This window comes from Pyrus communis, chromosome 3 (assembly GCF_963583255.1).
Source record: "Pyrus communis chromosome 3, drPyrComm1.1, whole genome shotgun sequence".
Classification (NCBI taxonomy): domain Eukaryota; kingdom Viridiplantae; phylum Streptophyta; class Magnoliopsida; order Rosales; family Rosaceae; genus Pyrus; species Pyrus communis.
In genome coordinates, this window is record NC_084805.1 from 12,297,729 (window position 1) to 12,320,775 (window position 23,047).

Consider the following 23,047-nt stretch of genomic DNA (forward strand, 5'->3'; position numbering starts at 1 on the left):
AACCTGCCTATATACACCATTTATTGGAAACTCAAACCAAAGAGAACCACTCTCAGATCACAACTCTCTCTTTGTTTCTCGCACCTCCTCTGATTTTCTCGGAAAATCTCGAAATTTTTTGGGAAAAACGGAGAGTTTTTCTATTGGGATTGTTGTTGTTGTTGTTGTTTTGTTTTTCTCTCGCAAATCGCCGGAGGGGTAGACTCCGGGGGTGAGGAAGAGAAGGGAATGTTGTTGTGGAGGTTGTGGCTAGAGTTAGGGTTTGGGGGTGATTGGGGGTTGTAGCTATCATCGCTGGAGTCAACGACAGAGGTAGCGTTGTCGTCGGTGGGATCGGAGATGAAGGTTGGGGGGGAGGACAGGTGGGAAGGATTTATGGGTTCTGGATTTTAGGGATGCAGGTTGCAAGGAGAGAGAAGAGAAAGAGGCGAGAGAGAGAGGAGAAAAATGGTTAGGTGGGAGAGAACTTAGATAAGGGGATTTGGGTTTTTAGGGAGGGGGACACGGGTTGATGGGTTTTTTTGTTTTTTGTTTTTTTTAATTTTTAATATTTAATTAATTTTTTAATAAAAAATAGGTCCCATCTCTGCTCACGTCAGGATTTAACAGAAAAACTGACGGAGGTTTGACATTGGCACAAATTCATAAGATGAGGTATGACATTGTTAATTTTAAAAGATGAGGTATGAAAGTGTTGTGACACCAATAGTTGACGTAATTTTTTGTACTTTACCCAATAATTAAAGACAATTGTTTAAAATAGGCAGTGAAGAGTCAGTATTATTTTATATCTTTATTGTAATCTTAGTATAATTTATTGATTATTTTGATATTTTGTTCTATATTTCAATTATAGTACATGTGAATTTACTTTAGGCAAAAAAATAAAACGATGAAATGAAAGAATTTCGCAGTAACTTCAATTGGAGTGGATTCATGAGCCTTTGAATATTGTGTCAAGATCCTTCAGTCAATAAAAACAAAAGGTTTATACTATAATATAGGGTGAAGTACCGATTTAGTCTCCGAACTATTACCTCAGTAAAAAGTAGGTCCCTGAATTATATTTTCTGTAAAATAAGTCCCTAAATTCATTAAAAATTGCTAATATCATCCCTATTATTATACTCAAAGCTATTTTATCCAATTTTTCGTCAACTTAAGTCACTTGACACACTTTAGAGTGTAATACCGTCATTTTTTCGCCTATAAGCCCTTAACATTTCAGATAGGTTGCTAATCTAACTTCTAATTAACCCTCCAAAGTTAACACTACACACTATTTCTTTATGAAAAATTATCAAATACCCTCTAATGTATGTCACATATAAGTAATGTGACTTAAATTGACAAAAAATTAAATATAGTAGCTTGGACTCTAATATGAGACCATCTCTAATGGTAACCTAAAACCTAAAAATATTTAGCCCAAAAAATTTAGGTTTTAGCCCAGAAACAGCTTTTCTACTCTAACCCTTCTGACCTAAAATTTTAGCCCCAGATTATCAAATAATGAATTAAGGCTATTTCTTTTTTAAATTAACTTTAAAAAAAAAATTATGTAGACTATCCTAAATTAATTTTATGAACATTTTAACCTAAAAATATTTAAATTCCGATAAGTTTTGAAAAATCACTAAATCAATACATGAAAATCAAGATAAACCACATAAACTTAATACCAACGACATTTAATAAACCACATAAACTTAAAAAATAAAAAAGACAACTAATAAACCATATAAACTTAATACAATCGAAAACTCATAGACTACATAAACTTAATAATGATATCCACCATCTTGACTTGGTGATGGACTTGGATGATAGTCTTGAGATGAATCATCATCTTGAAATATACTTCTTGTGGCATTCCTTCGTAAAATTTCTTTTTGCTTACCACGTAAGTATCTCTTCCTCTCTAGAGTGTATTTGTCGAGGTCCTCCATTATCAAATTAGTTTCGTACCTTTCTTGCTCCCTATCCCCTTCTTCCTTCATGGCCAAAAGCATTCGGGCTGATTCTTCTTGCCGACGACACTGGTTTTCATTCATTATTGCCATTTTGGTAGCAAATTGTGCACGTGTGGGATCTTGGGACTTCCCTTTTCTTTTTGCTTCCTATTGCTTATCTCTACCCGGGGGCCTTGCAAAAGAAAAAGTTGGGGTCATTTGTTCGACACCTTCATTGTCGGCAAAATTCACACCTTCATTGACATCATTTGGGGGGTGGGGCTTCATTATGAAATAATCTTCCATATTGTTGGTTCGCATCGGTTCCCCACCTCGGACAATCCTTGAGGATGTTCCAAGCATGATGCAACTTAAAAGCTTGATTTTTTGGTGTAGTTCTTGTCTTGTAAATTGCCATTGCTTTGTCACCCTATGCAACAAATACATAAAAACAATTAGTTGCAAAATACTATTATGTACATGACAACTAAAATATCAACAAATAAACTCACAATTTCTGAGGCGCCCCTTCCACTAGGCATGTCAACCATGGCTCTTTCCAAGCTTCCTTTCCACAAAGTGCATGCTTTGTTGATAATCTTCCACTGATCATAAACACCACCAACTTCCCTTCGACCGGCGTTGGAGTTTTCATGGAACTTATCAACGATTTTACCCCATAAAACCTTTCTATTTTGATTGGTGCCGACGACACCATCTTCGCTAATTGAAATCCATGCCAAACATAAAGTAATATCTTCGTCAAAGGTCCAATTACGACCTCTAACATGCTCTTTTGCCATCTTGAAAATTTTGGAAATGAGAATAAATGGTATAAAGAAAAATTGGAAGAATTGTAGGAGAAAAGTGAGTTTTGTGTGGATGTTTGAACAAATACAAGTATTTATAGAGTTTTTGGTTGAATTTTAAGTTAAATAATTTTTTAAAATTATTCTAGCTGTTGGATTTAAATTTGGACCGTTAGATCTTTTTTTTTTTACTGTTATATTTAATTATATTTGATCTAAGCCGTTGGATTCAATAAATACATAAATATAAAACTAAAAAAAAAAAAAAATTTGAACCTGGACTGTTGGATTAACCAACGGCCCAGTTAAACGTCACCGTTGAATTATAAAAAATAGCCGTTGGGCTGCTCATTGGATTGATTGCTGAGGGAACACCCCCACGTGGGGCTGTCGACTGGCTGAAGTGCCTCGCGTGTGTAGCGCGTGGGCGAGTCGGGAAAGGGAACTGGGCTTCACAGACCCAGTTTCAATCTCAGTTGGTGAGGCCCATTTTGGTTTGTGGCTTAAAACTGGGCTGGTATTTGACCCTTAAATGAGTTTTAGGTTTTAGGTTAATTTTGGGTTATGGGTTGGAGTGGATTTTGGGGGGAAAAAAGGGGGAAAGTTTAGGTTATAAGTCATCATTGGAGATGGTCTTAGGGATGTAATTGACAGATTTTTATAATTCAAGGACTAATTTTTCTAAAAATAATAATTTAGAGACCTAATTTTCACTCAGATGATAATTTAAGGATTAAATTGGCAGTTCACCCTATAATATAGTGAGTTTGCGTATGGACTTGGGAAGGTGATAGGGATAAAATAAAAAATAAAAAAAGAAACGAAAGAAAGAAAGAACAAAGACTATCCAAAAGATTCTTGGTAGTGATTACAACTATTCAACTGTCAATACTTATCAAATATGGTTTGATTATATATGCAAGTAACGATTCCAAATCTTATTGGAGCTAATTAACTAATGTAGTAAATTTTTTTTTTTTAACAAACGATATTATTTACATTAAAAGTGAGCGAGTAGATTATGCCTCACAATGGTCTATGGTTTAAATTAGCCTTTGGCGAAAATCAAATTTAAAACCTCTCACTTACAAATAAAGAGAAATACCATTAGATTATAATATTAAATGATAATAAAATAATAATCTTATTAGACATTGAATTCCTTAGCAAGTGGTTAAATTTTTTTTTTTTTTAGTTTAGAAGTAGTAGTAATTAATTAGTTGTGATTTATATCTTAAGATTTTTTTTCTTCATTAATTGTACCCTATATTCTTGCAATAGTCATCATTTATTAATAATTTGTGCCTCGGCAAGTTTGTTGCAGGATGGATTGAGGCAAAAGGGTTTTTTTTTTTTTTTTAGTGTGTGGCTGATTGTCAGGACGCCTTCGGAAAGAAATATCGTCATGAACTCCTTCTTGCTTTAGGACACTTCATGTATTGATGTGCTCGAAAAATTGACCGACCAAAGTTTCTAACCTTCGTCAAGTGTTCTATTTATAGAGCAACTCGCATTATTACATTTTGAAATTTACATCGCATAACTTTGAAAATACGATCCTTTTGTTTCCAAAGTCTATATCACATTTGTGGGCATTGAAAAATCTGTGTATGGGCATTCATAACAATGCCAATGTTTTCAACACTTACCATACAGTTTCGCGTAAATTAAGAAGAAAATTAAGGTTCACAAAAAATAAAAAAAGAACTTACCAAAAAAATTGAAAACATACGTAGAGAGAGCCGTCATTACAAACCCTAGAAACAATGAGAGCAACCTTATTTCCCGCCACATATTCCCCCTGTCGATGTGTATGAAGATGTCGGAGCATCCATTCCACGCCCTCTTTCAAACTTTTGCAAAAGTCTCCAATTCGATTCAAACCCAACTCTCGAATCTCATCGCCCAGTCTCTCGAGCCATCACCCACAGCCCAAAAACGCCTCCTCTCTTCCTCCTCCAAAGTGGCAGGCTCATCAGACAATGGCTCCACCCAATCCCAGCCTAAAGATATCCTCAGCACGAAAATGGTACTATTGCTCGTCTATAATCTTTAAACTCACTGATTTGCAGTGTTTTTGTTCTTAAAGTTGCAGCCTTTATTGGACATCCATGTTTATCTTATGTGCTAGAGATATGGGTAGTACGGAAAGTATTCGATAAAAGTCCTCAACGAGAGTCTGATGCGGATTTGTATGTATCAAATACAAATATCAATGCATGTGGCTTCTTCTCTAATTCGCATAGAGTGAATCCTATTGAAATATGATTTTTATCTGGCGCTTTTGTTCGGTGGATTGTGTACGTAAATGTAGGGTTCGGGTGAGGTTTTGTGGTTGCAGCAACTTAGGATCGGCTTAATCGCTGACCGGGTTGAATCGTTTTCTTGTTATTATCATCATTAATTCTATAGATAAAGGGAAAGATGGTGTGGTTTTTTTGGGGAATGTATGCAGGTTGGGTTTAGGGTTCAGCTTCTGAGAAGGCCACCTATATTGTGACTCCTCTTTCACGTCTTGCAGTCCATAGTTAGCTTCCATGACATTTTCAAGCCATATTATTTAGTCAAAAGTTATTTAGGATTTCAAAACGAAATTGAATTGTTGGTAAATCTTAATCGATTCCTTATATTCAGGGAAAATCGGTTTCTCCTTTGACTAAAGAAGAACTCGGAAGATCCACTTGGACGTTTCTTCACACTCTTGCTGCTCAGGTAAAGGAAATAGTTTATAGTAATTATCCAACGTGCTGTAAATTTGTTTAGTATTGTATGTGTGATTACTCTCATCTGGGCTACGTACCTAGTCTAACTACTTGCTAAAAAAACAGATTGCTAGAAAATTACTATTGTACAACTGCTTCTTCTGCACTTTATCACAACGCTTCTTAAACAATTAGTTGATCCATGATTTATGTTTCGTCCTTCGTTCCCTTTTTGTTTGTTTTGAGAAATATTTCGATCAATTCCAATTCTTTCTTTTCTATTGATTCTTTTCCGATCAAGATGTCTGGATCCGTGGGTCTGTGTCTATATAGATCTTGGTCATGGATTAACGAAAATGTGCAAAAACTCTATTTGCCTCTGCCATTCTCTGAGTCTCTTCCTTTTTGTGCATGGCATTGCAACTCCCAAAATGATATTTAGTTATTAGTTGTTTAATGTAGATTAACTTCGTTAAGACTTTTTCGAAATTTTCAGTATCCAGATAAACCGACAAGGCAACAGAAGAAGGATGTAAAGGAACTGGTATGCTACTTTCTCTCTCTCTCTCTCTCTCTCTCTCTCTCTCTCTCTCTCTCTCTCTCCATATAAATATACACAGAAAATTTTACGCACTCTTACATTCTTATTTCTTTTGGATGGAGTCTCATCAGAATTTTAAGTGAGTTATGCAGAGAAAAACAAAAGGAAATTTCTTTATATATTTTTGCAGACGATTTCTCGTAATACGCTGGAATGTTTAGTTTTGAAAGTGATATTACACAGTGTAGAAGAACTAGATTAGGCAGTCGGGCCAACTCATTTTGATGGCGTTTACCATGCAGATGTCGATATTATCACGGATGTACCCCTGCAAGGAATGTGCGGATCACTTTCAAGAAATTCTGAGGTTCACAATTTCATCTTCGTTTCAACTTTGCTCATCATTTTAGTTTTAATCTAGTTCCTCGTAGTAGTTCTCAACTACGTCATAGGGTCATTCGCTATTGAATAATTAAATGTGATTCAAGTGCTGCAGTCGAACTCTGCCCCTCTAGTATAATTGTGAACTTATAGATGTATACGTGTTTGGCAGATCAAATCCTGTACAGGCTGGATCGCATGCCGAGTTCTCCCAATGGCTGTGTCATGTGCATAATACAGTTAATAGAAGGTAAGTTCTGTAACTGTCCTGGTTTGTAATCCCAGAAACCGGATAATGTTTATATTCTAGCAAATTACATTCTTTTGAGATCTAATATGCGGAGTTGATGCAGCCTTAACAAACCGATTTTCCCCTGTGAACGCGTTGATGCACGCTGGGGCAAGTTAGAGTGTGAACAGCGTGCTTGCGATCTACTAGGAATTACCGGAGATTTTGGCGACAAAGCATTTTAAGTACTTTGTTGAATGATTAGAGTTGATGGTATTATTGCACAAATCGCTGATTGTAATCAACTTCCGTATAAGGAATTTCATGAGCTGCAGATAAATTGTCATGCTATCATCTAGCTATGCACAAAGAATCCAACAAAGCGAGATTAGTCAAACTTGAACTCGCTACATGTCCTTACAGTTGATTATAAATAGCACAGCGCATACTTTGCGGTTTTTGTAGTTATGCTCTCATGGATGTGACATCTCATAAAAATGGAACTTAGTTTTAGATTGTGTTCCTAGTGGGGAGGTTGTGCAAGGAACTTAGACGATGGATTAAATAAATAACAAATGAGTCTTTCGGTTCAAAATATTTCACATCACAATTTCCTTACTGATGTCTTCATCATTAAGTTGATATTATTTTGTCACCTCTATGGTTGAATTTTACCGTCGATTTGGTGATGGCCAGCACATTTCCACCCTTAGCTGGAAGGCTAATTTTTTCGAGATGTGTTGGTTTGGTATAGCGAACATCCTCGTAAACTTTTGACAAATCGGTCAAAATTATGAGCTTTGCTTAATGAAACAATGGTCTAAACAACCAGCCTTTCAACCAGATTCAAGAATCCTAACTTTCGAAAGCAAACAACCCAAGGGCATTGGACAATATGTGAGAACCAACCATTTGAACATAACCTTGGTCATGGTCATCACGGCAGTAATAAACATTTGATAAGAACAGATCTTTTTAAAAACACCTCATCCGAGACCATCTGCTCGTTCGAAAAATAACGTAACGACAGAAAAAAAAAAAGCTCCCAGAAGAGTAGTGTGACAATTTGACTTCCAGATCTAAACCCTCAGTTAGATTATGTCCCATGTTGGCTATTAAACCGTACGGAATGGTGGGGCCCCGCCAAATTTCAGAATGTAGGCAGTTTCATATACAACCTGCAGTTATGGGATCAGTTGAGCATCTAAATATGCAACACAGGAAAAACACCAGAAGGATAGGTCACTGCACGAAATGTAAACCTTGGCAACTTTGTAAAAACAACGCTATACAAGTAAAGAAAAAGACTTGCGGATAACTTGGTAGAAAGCATTGGTAATTGTACCTATAGCTGAGAGCAAGACCATGATTTGCCCGCTGATAGTGCTGAAGCATGTGCTTGTTCAAGTAGCGGCTGCAGAGGACGTCCTTACAAGTTACAGCACAAACATAACCAGTTCTCGTTGGGGTGCTGGCATCTAGTATAATACGAAAACTGTTCCCCAGATTAAAGACGTTAGGTATGATTCAGGAATCAGGCGCTTGGACTTTTATTAATGTAAAGCATAAAGAATCAACAGAAGCATGCTACACATCTTCGCAATTCAACTATTTCAAGATTTTATTCAATGACAAAACTTTGAAATTTTCTTTCGTTTGAAGTTCTCTTTTTATCAATGGCACTTGGAATAAACAGGCAAAGCACACTAAGTTAAGAAAAGAATGATCACCTTCGAACTAGGCCGAGTTTCCTTTCTATTCATATTACAACCAAGCACGATGGTACAAAAGTTCAAATTGGTGACATGGTCTTCTATGAAGTACACAAAGTAGAGGGTAGGGTACTAGTACATCTGATATATAATTTAAACGTGGGAATTTATCCTATAAAAAAGGAAATATTGAATGAATTGATCTTAAATTATAAGATTTTATGATTAATGTTGCCTCTAAGGAAGATACTACAGTTCATTTAAACTAGTACACCATCATGCTGTAGACGAGGCACCTCGATCATCACATTTTCAACAATTAGCTACAAATAAGGATGCAATTCCCCCTTGCTAACCCAAAAAAAAAGAATGTAAGATTCCTTTTGGGTAAGAATTTTATAGTTTTTATCCTACTTTTGCAAATCTTAGGGCAATCAACGGTAGCATCCTCTGATATGCTTCAGAAACAGCATATAAATTGAGAATGCAAACCCTCAAGGATGGGTTGTGAAATTTTTTGAGAAAAAGTAAACACCTTGACCAAGCTAGCAGCAAAGTGGGATTGAACCCAGGACTTCAGGTGCAAGAGTATATGCTATTAAGTATAAATATTAAGTGATCAAAAGCTGATTTAAGAACCGGGCAAACTTGGCACAAATCAAACAACAAACAATTTAAAAAAGATCAAATCTCTAAGAAGAAAAAAATAGGAACCTGTTGCAAGCAGTATCAGGAGTGGGAATGTGAGCGAGATCAGACGACAGGGAAGCAAGGTGATCGCACGATGTTCGGAATGGTGGGGCCTTGCCAAATTTCAGGATGTAGGCAGTTTCACAAATCAATCAACAAACAATTAAAACAAAAAACATCAAATCGCAGAGAAGAAAAAAATAGGAACCTGTTGCAGGCAGTAAAAGGAGTGGGAATGTGAGCGAGATCAGTGGAAAGGGAAGCAAGGTGATCACATGAAGTTCGGGCTGGTGGGGCCTTGCCAAATTTCAGGATGTAGGCACTTTCATATACAGGCCGCAGTTGTGCGATCAGCTGAGCATCTAAATATGAATGACAGGAATAACACCAAACGGATAGGTCACTGCACGAAATGTAAACCGAGGCAGCTTCATAAAAATCAAGCTATAGAAGTCAAGAAAAATACTTGTGGATGCCTTAGTAGAAAGCATTGTTAATTGTACCTATAGCTGAGAGCAAGACAATGATTTGTCCGCTCATAATGCTGAAGCATGTGCTTGTTCACATAGCGGCCGCAGAGGACGACCTTACAGCGCAAACATAACCAGTTCTTATTGGGGTGCTGGCATCTAGTATAATACAAAAATTGTTCCCCAGATTAAAGGCGTTAGGTATGATTCGGGAATCATGAGCTTGGACTTTTATCAATGTAAAGCATAAAGAATCAACAGAAGCATGCAACAGATCTTTGTCATTCAACTATTTGAAGCTTTTATTCAATGACAAAACTTTGAAATTATCCTTCCTTTGAAGTCCTCTTTTTATCAATGGCATTTTGGAATAAACAGGCAAAACACACTAAGTTAAGAAAAGAATGATCGCCTTCGAACTAAGCCGGGTTTGCTTTCTATCACTGTTACAACTAAGCAACTATGGTACAAAAGTTCAAATTGGTCATATGGTCTTCTATGAAGTACACAGAGTACATTCAATGTACTCTACGGATAGAAGGTAGGGTATTAGTACATCTGATACATAATTTAAATGTGGGAATTTGTCCTCTAAAAAAGGAAATATTGAATTAATTGAAGGTAAATTATAAGATTTTACAATTTCTGTCACCTCTAAGGAAGATACTATAGTTCATTTAAACTGGAACACCCTCACGTTGTAGACGAGGCACCTCGATCAGCACACTTTCAACAATTAGCTACGAATAAGGATGCAATTCCCCGTTGCTAACCGAAAAAAGAATGTAAGATTCCTTGTGGCTAAGAATTTTATAGTTTTTATCTTATTTTTGCATATCTTACCAAGCTAGCAGCGAAGGGGGATCGAACTCGGGACTTCGGGTGCAAGAGTATATGCTCTTAAGTAAAAATATTAAGTGATCAAAAGCTGAATTAAGAACTGGGTAAACTTGGCACAAATCAATCAACAAACAATTAAAAAAAAAACATCAAATCTCAGAGAAGAAAAAAATAGGAACCTGTTGCAGGCAGTATCAGGAGTGGGAATGTGAGCAAGATCAGAGGACAGGGAAGCAAGGTGATCGCATGATGTTCGGGCTGGTGGGGCCTTGCCAAATTTAAGGATGTAGGCACTTTCATATACAGGCCGCAGTTGTGTGATCAGCTGAGCATCTAAATACGCATGACAGGAATAACACCAGACAGATAGGTCACTGCACGAAATGTAAACCGAGGGAGCTTTGTAAAAATCACGCTATAGAAGTAAAGAAAAATACTTGTGGATGCCATAGTAGAAAGCATTGTTAATTGTACCTATAGCTGAGAGCAAGACAATGATTTGTCCGCTCATAATGCTGAAGCATGTGCTTGTTCACGTAGCGGCTGCAGAGGACGACCTTACAGCGCAAACATAACCAGTTCTTACTGGGGTGCTGGCATCTAGTATAATACGAAAATTGTTCCCCAGATTAAAGGGGTTAGGTATGATTCAGGAATCCGAAGCTTGGACTTTTATCAATGTAAAGCATAAAGAATCAACAGAAGCATGCAACAGATCTTGGTAATTCAACTAATTGAACCTTTTATTCAATGACAAAACTTTGAAATTTTCTTTCGTTTGAAGTTCTCTTTTTATCAATGGCATTTTGGAATAAACAGGCAAAACACACTAAGTTAAGAAAAGAATGATCGCCTTCAAACTAGGCTGAGTTTCCTTTCTATCCCTATTACAACTAAGCAACTATGGTACAAAAGTTCAAATTGGTCATATGGTCTTCTGTGAAGTACACAAAGTACATTCAATGTACTTTACGGATAAAAGGTAGGGTATTAGTACATCTAATACATAATTTAAATGTGGGAATTTGTCCTCTAAAAAAGGAAATATTGAATTACTTGATTGTAAATTATAAGATTTTATGATTTCTGTCGCCTCAAAGGAAGATACTACAGTTCATTTAAACTAGTAGACCCACACGTTGTAGACGAGGCACCTCGATCAGCACACTTTCAACAATTAGCTACGAATAAGGATGTAATTCCCCCTTGCTCACCGAAAAAAGAATGTATGATTCCTTGTGGGTAAGAATTTTTTAGTTTTTATCTTATTTTGGCATATCTTACCGAGCTAGCAGCCAAGGGGGATCGAACTCGCACCTTTGGGTGCAAGAGTATATGCTCTTAAGTAAAAATATTAAGTGATCAAAAGCTGAATTAAGAACTGGGTAAACTTGGCACAAATCAATCAACAAACAATTAAAAAAAAAAAAAAAAAATCAAATCTCAGAGAAGAAAAAAATAGGAACCTGTTGCAGGCAGTATCAGGCGTGGGAATGTGAGCGAGATCAGAGGACAGGGAAGCAAGGTGATCGCATGATGTTAGGGCTGGTGGGGCCTTGCCAAATTTCAGGATGTACGTAGTTACATATACAGGCCGCAGTTGTGCGATCAGCTGAGCATCTAAATATGCATGACAGGAATAACACCAGATGGATAGGTCACTGCACGAAATGTAAACCGAGGCAGCTTTGTAAAAATCACACAATAGAAGTACAGAAAAAGACTTGTGGATGCCATAGTAGAAAGCATTGTTAATTGTACCTATAGCTGAGAGCAAGACAATGATTTGTCCGCTCATAATGCTGAAGCATGTGCTTGTTCACGTCACGGCCACAGAGGACGACCTTACAGCGCAAACATAACCAATTCTTATCGGGGTGCTGGCATCTAGTATAATACAAAAATTGTTCCCCAGATTAAAGGCGTTAGGTATGATTCGGGAATCATGAGCTTGGACTTTTATCAATGTAAAGCATAAAGAATCAACAGAAGCATGCAACAGATCTTTGTAATTCAACTATTTGAAGCTTTTATTCAATGACAAAACTTTGAAATTATCTTTCCCTTGAAGTCCTCTTTTTCTCAATGGCATTTTGGAATAAACAGGCAAAACACACTAAGTTAAGAAAAGAATGATCCATATGGTCTTCTATGAAGTACACAAAGTACATTCAATGTACTCTACGGATAGAAGGTAGGGTATTAGTACATCTGATACATAATTTAAATGTGGGAATTTGTCCTCTAAAAAAGGAAATATTGAATTAATTGAAGGTAAATTATAAGATTTTACGATTTGTCACCTCTAAGGAAGATACTATAGTTCATTTAAACTGGAACACCCTCACGTTGTAGACGAGGCACCTCGATCAGCACACATTCAACAATTAGCTACGAATAAGGATGCAATTCCCCGTTGCTAACCGAAAAAAGAATGTAAGATTCCTTGTGGGTAAGAATTTTATAGTTTATATCTTATTTTTGCATATCTTACCAAGCTAGCAGCGAAGGGGGATCGAACTCGGGACTTCGGGTGCAAGAGTATATGCTCTTAAGTAAAAATATTAAGTGATCAAAAGCTGAATTAAGAACTGGGTAAACTTGGCACAAATCAATCAACAAACAATTAAAAAAAAAACATCAAATCTCAGAGAAGAAAAAAAATAGGAACCTGTTGCAGGCAGTATCAGGAGTGGGAATGTGAGCAAGATCAGAGGACAGGGAAGCAAGGTGATCGCATGATGTTCGGGCTGGTGGGGCCTTGCCAAATTTCAGGATGTAGGCACTTTCATATACAGGCCGCAGTTGTGCGATCAGCTGAGCATCTAAATACGCATGACAGGAATAACACCAGACAGATAGGTCACTGCACGAAATGTAAACCAAGGGAGCTTTGTAAAAATCACGCTATAGAAGTAAAGAAAAATACTTGTGGATGCCATAGTAGAAAGCATTGTTAATTGTACCTATAGCTGAGAGCAAGACAATGATTTGTCCGCTCATAATGCTGAAGCATGTGCTTGTTCACGTAGCGGCCGCAGAGGACGACCTTACAGCGCAAACATAACCAATTCTTATTGGGGTGCTGGCATCTAGTATAATACGAAAATTGTTCCCCAGATTAAAGGCGTTAGGTATGATTCGGGAATCATGAGCTTGGACTTTTATCAATGTAAAGCATAAAGAATCAACAGAAGCATGCAACAGATCTTTGTAATTCAACTATTTGAAGCTTTTATTCAATGACAAAACTTTGAAATTTTCTTTCCTTTGAAGTCCTCTTTTTATCAATGGCATTTTGGAATAAACAGGCAAAACAAACTAAGTTGAGAAAAGAATGATCGCCTTCGAACTAGGCCGGGTTTGCTTTCTATCCCTATTACAACTAAGCAACTATGGTACAAAAGTTCAAATTGGTCATATGGTCTTCTATGAAGTAAACAAAGTACATTCAATGTACTCTACAAATAGAAGGTAGGGTATTAGTACATCTGATACATAATTTAAATGTGGGAATTTGTCCTCTAAAAAAGGAAATATTGAATTAATTGAAAGTAAATTATAAGCTTTTACGATTTCTGTCACCTCTAAGGAAGATACTATAGTTCATTTAAACTAGAACACCCTCACGTTCTACACAAGGCACCTCGATCAGCACACTTTCAACAATTAGCTATGAATAAGGATGCAATTCCCCCTTGCTAACCGAAAAAAGAATGTAGATTCCTTGTGGGTAAGAATTTTATAGTTTTTATCTTATTTTTGCATATCTTACCAAGCTAGCAGCCAAGGAGGATCGAACTCAGGACATTGGGTGCAAGAGTAAATGCTCTTAAGTAAAAATATTAAGTGATCAAAAGCTGAATTAAGAACTGGGTAAACTTGGTACAAATCAATCAACAAACAATTAAAAAAAAAGACAGATCAAAATCTCAGAGAAGAAAAAAATAGGAACCTGTTGCAGGCAGTATCAGGAGTGGGAATGTGAGCGAGATCAGTGGACAGGGAAGCAAGGTGATCGCATGATGTTCGGGCTGGTGGGGCCTGGCCAAATTTCAGGATGTAGGCAGTTTCATATACAGGCCACAGTTGTGCGATCAGCTGAGCATCTAAATATGCATGACAGGAATAACACCAGACGGATAGGTCACTGCACGAAATGTAAACCAAGGCAGCTTTGTAAAAATCACACTATAGAAATAAAGAAAAATACTTGTGGATGCCTCAGTAGAAAGCATTGTTAATTGTACCTATAGTTGAGAGCAAGACAATGATTTGTCCGCTCATAATGCTGAAGCATGTGCTTGTTCACATAGCGGCTGTAGAGGACGACCTTACAACGCAAACATAACCAGTTCTTATTGGGGTGCTGGCATCTAGTACAATACGAAAATTGTTCCCCAGATTAAAGGCGTTAGGTATGATTCGGGAATCAGGAGCTTGGACTTTTATCAATGTAAAGCATAAAGAATCAACAGAAGCATGCAACAGATCTTTGTAATTCAACTATTTGAAGCTTTTATTCAATGACAAAACTTTGAAATTATCTTTCCTTTAAAGTCCTCTTTTTATCAATGGCATTTTGGAATAAAAGGCGAAACACACTAAGTTAAGAAAAGAATGATATCCTTCGAACTAGGCCGGGTTTGCTTTCTATCCCTATTACAACTAAGCAACTATGGTACAAAAGTTCAAATTGGTGATATGGCCCTCTATGAAGTACACAGTACATTCAATGTACTCTACAGAGAGTAGGGTATTAGTACATCTGATACATAATTTAAATGTGGGAATTTGTCCTCTAAAAAAGGAAATATTGAATTAATTGATCGTAAATTATAAGATTTTACAATTTCTGTTGCCTCCAAGGAAGATACTACAGTTCATTTAAACTAGTACACCCTCACGTTGTAGACGAGGCACCTCGATCAGCACACTTTCAACAATTAGCTACGAATAAGGATGCAATTCCCCCTTGCTAACCGAAAAAAGAATGTAAGATTCCATGTGGGTAAGAATTTTATAGTTTTTATCTTATTTTTGCATATCTTACAGAGCTAGCAGCCAAGGGGGATCGAACTCGGGATTTCAGGTGCAAGAGTATTCTTAAGTAAAAATATTAAGTGATCAAAAGCTGAATTAAGAACTGGGTAAACTTGGCACAAATCAATCAACAAACAATTAAAAAAAACAAAAAAAAAGATCAAATCTCAGAGAAGAAAAAAATAGGAACCTGTTGCAGGCAGTGTCAGGAGTGGGAATGTGAGCGAGATCGGAGGACAGGGAAGCAAGGTGATCGCATGATGTTCGGGCTGGTGGGGCCTTGCCAAATTTCAGGATGTAGGCACTTTCGTATACAGGCCGCAGTTGTGCAATCTGCTGAGCATCTAAATATGCATGACAGGAATAACACCAGACGGATAGGTCACTGCACGAAATGTAAACCGAGGCAGCTTTGTAAAAATCATGCTATAGAAGTAAAGAAAAATACTTGTGGATGCCTTAGTAGAAAGCATTGTTAATTGTACCTATAGCTGAGAGCAAGACAATGATTTGTCCGCCCATAATGCTGAAGCATGTGCTTGTTCACGTAGCGGCCGCAGAGGACGACCTTACAGTGCAAACATAACCAGTTCTTATTGGGGTGCTGGCATCTAGTATAATACGAAAATTGTTCCCCAGATTAAAGGCGTTAGGTATGGTTCAGGAATCAGGAGCTTGGACTTTTATCAATGTAAAGCATAAAGAATCAACAGAAGAATGCAACAGATCTTTGTAATTCAACTATTTGGAGCTTTTATTCAATGACAAAACTTTGAAATTTTCTTTCGTTTGAAGTTCTCTTTTTATCAATGGCATTTTGGAATAAACAGGCAAAATGCATTAAGTTAAGAAAAGAATGATCGCCTTCGAACTAGGCCGAGTTTGCTTTCTATCCCTATTACAACTAAACAACTATGGTACAAAAGTTCAAATTGGTGATAAGGTCTTCTATGAAGTACCCAAAGTACATTCAATGTACTCTATGGATAGAGGGTAGGGTATTAGTACATCTGATACATAATTTAAATGTGGGAATTTGTCCTCTAAAAAAGGAAATATTGAATGAATTGATCATAAATTATAAGATGTTATGATTTATGTCGCCTCTAAGGAAGATACTACAGTTCATTTAAACTAGTACACCCTCATGTTGTAGACGAGGCACCTCGATCAGCACACTTTCAACAATTAGCTACGAATAAGGATGCAATTCCCCCTTGCAAACCGAAAAAAGAATGTAAAATTCCTTGTGGGTAAGAATTTTTTAGTTTTTATCTTATTTTTGCATATCTTACCAAGCTAGCAGCCAAGGGGGATCGAACTCGGGACTTCGGGTGCAAGAGTATATGCTCTTAAGTGAAAATATTAAGTGATCAAAAGCCGAATTAAGAACTGGGTAAACTTGGCACAAATCAATCAACAAACAATTAAAAAAAAAAAAAAGATAAAATCTCAGAGAAGAAAAAAATGTGAACCTGTTGCAGGCGGTATCAAGAGTGGGAATGTGATCGAGATTAGAGGACAGGGAAGCAAGGTGATCGCATGATGTTCGGGCTTCGACCCAACCCGATTCAGCTCCATAAAACAATTCTTCCTCATTTTCTAGAAATGGGTCCTCCTGATCGCATAAATGACTGAAACCCTTTGTTTCAAATTTCAAAAGAATCAAGATTTCGAGTTCACACAAAGCGTAAAGTGATAGATTTTACCTGAGCACAAGGAGAACGAGCTTGGGCTGCCATGATGAACGCTGAAGAGTTTCTCTGTGAACAGATTCGCCTTTGTTCTCAAGCAACCATTTATTTAGCTTGGGTTAATTAGAGATTCGCCCTTGAACTTTTACAATATCTTTTCGTCTTTTTATATTTAGTCCTCCAAATATACCTTTCGACTCAAGTTTGTCCTTAAACTTTTTTTAAGTATATATAATGAGGAGATCTTTTAGTTAAAATGGTTTCTGAAATTTGTATAACTTCTCACTTTGGTCCTTGTGATTTGAAATTGATAGAAGTAATCCATGAGTTTGTACATCATCAATCATTTTGGTCATTTCATGAAAAATCTTCATTAAATAAGGCTAAAATGACAAAAATACCCTCATTTTTTGTCAAATCATTTGGTCCATTGTTCATTAAATTGAGGGTATGTTTTTTATTTTGCTCCTTATTTAACATAATTTTTCATGGAAGAACCAAAATGATTGATGATGCACAAACTCAGGGACCACTTCTATTGATTTCAATTCTTAGGGACCAAAGTGATGAATTATGCAAATCACATGAATTATTTTGGCTAAAAAGTCTAATGAGGAACATAGTGGATTTTGCTACATACGTTGATACCCCAATCACTAGAAGGTCCTTCATAGGGGAACTAGATTAAGAGGGTTGTGAGGGGAGGGTGAGAGAAAAAATGGGTCAAGTGAGCATGATAAAGTAGGATAGAGCATTAGGTGAGCGCTTTTATGTTTGGAGCTGCATAAACCATTAAACTTTTGAGGAAATTGTAGAAATAGTCCCTTAACTTTAATTTAATTAGAGCAATGGTCCCTCAACTATATTTCCATGACCATTGGTCCTTCAACTCATCAAAAAGTGCAGCTATGGTCATTTTCCTTAACACCGTCAATAAATCCGTTAAATTCAGTCATGTGCGTGGCACATGAGACTGACTATAGGGGCAATTAAGGAAACATATTATTTCCCAGGTTGAAGTCGATACCCATCCCCAATTGAAACTTCATCCACGCCCAATTCTCAAAATCCCATGTATTGTAGTAATCAACTTTTAATGAAGAAAAACAACCACATAAACTCAATTTCAAAGCGCTTATGGACGATGTGGTGTGGAAGAGATTTACTGCACTAGTATAGAGGAGAATGAAGAAGGCTTTACAGCATTGGTATAGAGGAGAACGCATGGAAGAGAAGGCAGTTCACTAAACCTGAGAGCAACATGAATAATTTGGAAGCCATTGCCAATGAGGACCACAAACACTATAATATCAACAAAAGTTGCATACACAAGAATCTCAAAAGAAAGCATGACAAAGATGAAGAAATCAACTAATAAAAGGTACATCTTCTCCTCAAAAACACCCATATAGAATAACAAATTATAAAAGGTTCAAGTTTTCCGGAAAACCTTACAATATTTCGGAGGATCTCCGATCCACCTCATGACATCCAACAACTCCATCGTCCTCTACTAAACTAACCTTGAAATCGAACCTTAAAACACCCAAATTTCCGATTGCAAACCCAAGTGCAATGAGTATTATCAGTTTTGGAGGGATTGAACACTCAAACAACTCATAAATAACCCTCCTCACAAAACCTTATGCAACCCCCTTTGCTACGTTCGATCGACTCCAACCCAAGAGAAATAATATGTTTCCTTAATTGCCGCTACAGTTAGTCTCATGTGCCCCGCACGTGAGTGATTTTAACAGAATCATTAACGGTATTAAGGAAAATGACTATAACTACACATTTTGACGAGTTGCGAGACCAATGGTCATGAAAATAAAGTTGAGGAACCATTACTACAATTTCCTCTTAAACTTTTCTCCAATCGCATGCCTGGCGCTCATGGATGTTGTATGAGTTGGCTATGACTTAGGGCAAAGCTGCCCACCTCATCAAACTATCTATTCAAGATTATTTTAGAACGGACGATCAATAGCCGACAATGTAAAACGTATTATACATGTTAAGGAGGAAGAGATATGAGTGATTTAGGAGACCCCAATGAATTAGTTCAATTTTGAGCAGCTTATCAATTGTTATAATCAATAACTAATTATATTGATGCGAACTAAATAAGCACACAAATTAAAACCCTCTTGTGACAATTGTAGTATATGTATAAGTAGGGATCGTTCTAAACCGGGGATTGATAGGAGCATATTTAGGCGACTTACTTAGCTTGTTTTCGTGCATCTATGTTGTTAATTCATAGTTGTTTTAGTAGTTTAAGCCATTTTCGTGTGTTTTTAGGTTCATATGGCTAAGGAAGCAAAAAGATGCATTTTGGAGCATTTTGGAGCAAAATTGGGCTTGGAATGGATAGCATATGCTTGGAGCCAAAGTGTTGGACGAATTTGAAAGCCTTGTATGCACTTTGGACATAAAACAAAGGGCCTAGCCCAATCAAACAATCCTTTGAGCCATGCAAAACCTCTAGCCCAATCAACAACCCTTAGCCACATGCATTCACATGCATCACAACCCCAAAACCATCAAGAAACACCATTCACACACACATGCACTTACTCTTTCATCATTGCACCACCATTCACATTCACACACACATGCACTTATTCTTTCATCATTACACCACCATTCACACACACATGCACTTACTCTTTCACACACACATGCACTTACTCTTTCATCATTGCACCACCATTCACACACACATGCACTTACTCTTTCATCATTGCACCACCAATTCAACACATGCATTCACACACCAACAACCTAGCTCTTTTTCCATCATTATTTCATCCACATGCACTCTCAATCATAACAACCACATTCACTCTTAAACAATCACCCACATATTCTCCCATTCCCCCTATAAATACCCTTGCATTCATTCATTCAAGCATCATCTCATTTCATACACAACACACCACAAACACTTCCATTCCTTCTCTTTGCCGTGAGTCCCCTTAGAATCCAAAACCATCTTTTCCATTCCACACTTCCATCCCCCAAACCAATTATCCCTAGACCTTATGCTACAATAAAGAGGAAGAGAAGAGGGCCTAAACGTTCATACAATTCAAATTTGAGTTGTTGGAATGTTTAGGCGTTTCTTTGATTTCAATGTTTAATTTCAATTCTCTTTGTTTTGTATGAGGAACTAAACCCCCCTTTAGCTAGGGGGTGATTCGAAATTATGTTTATGTTTGTAATATGATTTGATTACTTTTAATTACGTTTCATAAATTGTGAATTCAATTTGTTTAACTGTTTGATTGATAACCTATTTATGTATGTTTATTAAGAATGAACGCTTAATTTTCATGCATGAATTTGACGCTAGAATATAAGTGAGTTTCACATAATAGTTATGAACTTATATTCACAAGTAGTGGAGGTTGCTTATAAACAATCGCGTTAAACAAATTCTTGGCATAAGTTTCATGCAATCATAGTAACGAATGCCTCGTCAACACTTATAGTTTTCATGATGCTTAATGATTCTTGCTTGTTTCTCTATTATGCAATTCATGTAGGGAACTTGTGAGGAATGCTTTGGGTTGTCGTATGCAATCATCCAATTCATTAACTTAAGGAAAACTTGACGGTTAATTTAAGCGGACCTAATTAACCCGGGGTGTTGAGAATTCATGGTTTGTTGAAATGCAATTGGAAATCATTTTATTATGCAAGTGTAACATGTATGGAGATGAACCCCTTAGCTAGCCATACCATCCATTCATTTCCGTCAATTTCATATTTCACGTTTGAGTTGTTGGAATGTTTAGGTGTTTCTTTAATTTCAAAGTTATGAGGAACTAAACCCCCTTTAGCTAGGGGGTGATTCGAAACTATGTTTATATTTGCAATTTGAATTGATTACGTTTGGTTGGAATTTCATAAGTTGTGGATTCAATTCGTTTAACTGTTTGATTGATAACTTATTTATGTATGTTCATTGAGATTGCAAGCTTAATTTTCATGCATAAATATGACGCTAGAATATAAGTGAATTTCACCTAATCGCTATGAACTTATATTCACAAGTAGTGGAGGTTGCTTATAAACAATCGCGTTAAATGAATTCTTGGCATAAGTTTCATGCAATCATAGTAACGAATGCCTCGTCAACACTTATAGTTTTCATGATGCTTAATGATTCTTGCTTGTTTCTCTATTATGCAATTCATGTAGGGAACTTGTGAGGAATGCTTTGGGTTGTCGTATGCAATCATCCAATTCATTAACTTAAGGAAAACTTGACGGTTAATTTAAGCGGACCTAATTAACCCGGGGTGTTGAGAATTCATGGTTTGTTGAAATGCAATTGGAAATCATTTTATTATGCAAGTGTAACATGTATGGAGATGAACCCCTTAGCTAGCCATACCATCCATTCATTTCCGTCAATTTCATATTTACAATTTGTTTTCTTTACAATCTATCCATTTTAGTTTAAATTCGTCCAAATCCAATTCCCCCCTATTTCGTTGAAGTCTTAGTCTTAATCTTTCTTATTTTTAGTTTTGCTTTCTTCGAGCATTAAATAGTGTTTTATATTGTGTTTTTATGTTTTTAAGTCAATTTAGAAGGTTTTAGCAAGCCCTCCTAATCCCCGGTCTAGAACGATCCCTACTTGCACTTATACTACAAATCGTCAAAAAGAGGGTTTAATTTGTGTGCGCATAAATCACGCATCAAATTTTGGCGCCGTTGCCGGGGATTAGCAACTTTGCTAATCCCTTGGTTCTTTTCTTTTTTTTTTTTTTTTTTTTTTTTTTTTTTTTTTTTTTTTTTTTTTTTTTTGGTTTAGTTGTTTTCGTTTTAGTTTCTAACTTAGTGTTGTTTTCTTTGTTTGTTGTTACTTTTGATTTTTGATTTAGTTCTCTTTCTTTGATTTTAGGTACTAGAGAAGTAAGATATGGATTTTGCTAGCATTCAAGCTCAATTGGCAAATCTTACTTCTAAATTGTCGCCGTATGCCGAAAGGACCACAATGCAGAGTGTCCCTACATTTGGTGCTTCATATAGGCAAGGATTTCAAGCCAATCAATGTCCACAAAGAGATTGGAGGGATTATTCAAACTCTATATGGTGGGAAGATCAACAAGTTCAACGTGAAGCATATTGGCAACCATATGAGGAGTTCTATTCAAGACCTATGCAGCCACCACAACTTCATATGCAATATGCTCAATTAAATTCAAGTTCGCCAGTAGATTATATTCAAATTCTTAATGAAATAAATTCTTTGGCGCAGGGGTCACAAAATCAAGCAAAGGAGGCTCAACAAGAAGCATATTGGCAATCATATGAGGAGTTCAATACAACACCTATGCAGCCACCACAACCTCCCCCACAACAATTCCAATCAAGTTCAAGTATGTCCATGGATAATGATAAAAAATTTCAATTACTAACCTCTTTGACGCAGGACGAACAAAATCAAGACAAGAAGTTGGGTAAATTGGACGAGCAATTTGGGCAGATTATGGAGTTCATGAAACAAATTCAAGAGCAAAGTGAACTTTCCAACTCAACTATTGAAAACTCGAAGGAAGATTTTGAAATCCATAATGCTATCACTTTGGGAAGTGCTATGGAGGTTGGAGCTGACCTAAAAATGTCCAAACATAGCCTAGAAGTGGATGAAGAGCTGCTAATTGAGGAGGAGGAAGAAGACATGCACACGGCAAGGGTAGAACAACCCTTGCCGCAGCCCCCTAAGCCCTCTAAACCACCCACCACAAGTAAGGACGTCCCAATTCCATGTTATTCTGATGTTATTCCACCCAATGTCCCTTTTCCTAGCAGGTTTTTGATTCCCAACCAAGAAGAGAGTAAAAAGGACATCGTGGAAGCCTTCCCAAAGGTGCAAAATGCTATTCCAATTCTTGGTGCAACACAGCAAGTTTTAGATGGTGTTGAATTCTTCAAAGGACTTTGTACACCAAGAAGAATGATTCAAG

The 23,047-nt window shown here is 36.8% G+C and overlaps 2 protein-coding genes across 4 annotated transcripts; one reads left to right on the forward strand and one right to left on the reverse strand.

Annotated features, from left to right (window-relative positions):
• Positions 1-4,474: 4,474 nt before the first annotated feature.
• Positions 4,475-7,072, forward strand: LOC137730202 (FAD-linked sulfhydryl oxidase ERV1). The gene is made up of 6 exons (XM_068469272.1): positions 4,475-4,790; positions 5,396-5,473; positions 5,960-6,007; positions 6,307-6,371; positions 6,558-6,635; positions 6,739-7,072. Exons 1-6 carry the CDS (start codon positions 4,569-4,571, stop codon positions 6,857-6,859), a joined length of 612 nt encoding a protein of 203 aa, XP_068325373.1. The 5' UTR covers positions 4,475-4,568; the 3' UTR covers positions 6,860-7,072.
• A 473-nt stretch (positions 7,073-7,545) lies between these two features.
• On the reverse strand, positions 7,546-17,187 carry LOC137727273 (uncharacterized). Of its 3 annotated transcripts, none has more exons than XR_011067778.1 (17): positions 17,079-17,187; positions 16,845-16,987; positions 15,855-15,980; positions 15,560-15,754; positions 14,577-14,702; positions 14,282-14,476; positions 13,293-13,418; positions 12,998-13,192; positions 12,088-12,213; positions 11,793-11,987; positions 10,801-10,926; positions 10,506-10,700; positions 9,520-9,645; positions 9,225-9,419; positions 9,041-9,129; positions 7,960-8,109; positions 7,546-7,792 (listed from the first exon to the last, which is right to left on the reverse strand). XR_011067778.1 is itself a non-coding variant. In XM_068466138.1 (16 exons), exons 1-16 carry the CDS (start codon positions 17,109-17,111, stop codon positions 7,765-7,767), a joined length of 2,280 nt encoding a protein of 759 aa, XP_068322239.1. In that variant the 5' UTR covers positions 17,112-17,187; the 3' UTR covers positions 7,546-7,764. The 3 variants fall into 3 exon arrangements, 1 of the variants encoding a protein (XP_068322239.1); XR_011067779.1 differs by lacking the exon at positions 7,546-7,792 and adding an exon at positions 7,795-7,859; XM_068466138.1 differs by lacking the exon at positions 9,041-9,129.
• Between the last annotated feature and the right edge of the window lie 5,860 nt (positions 17,188-23,047).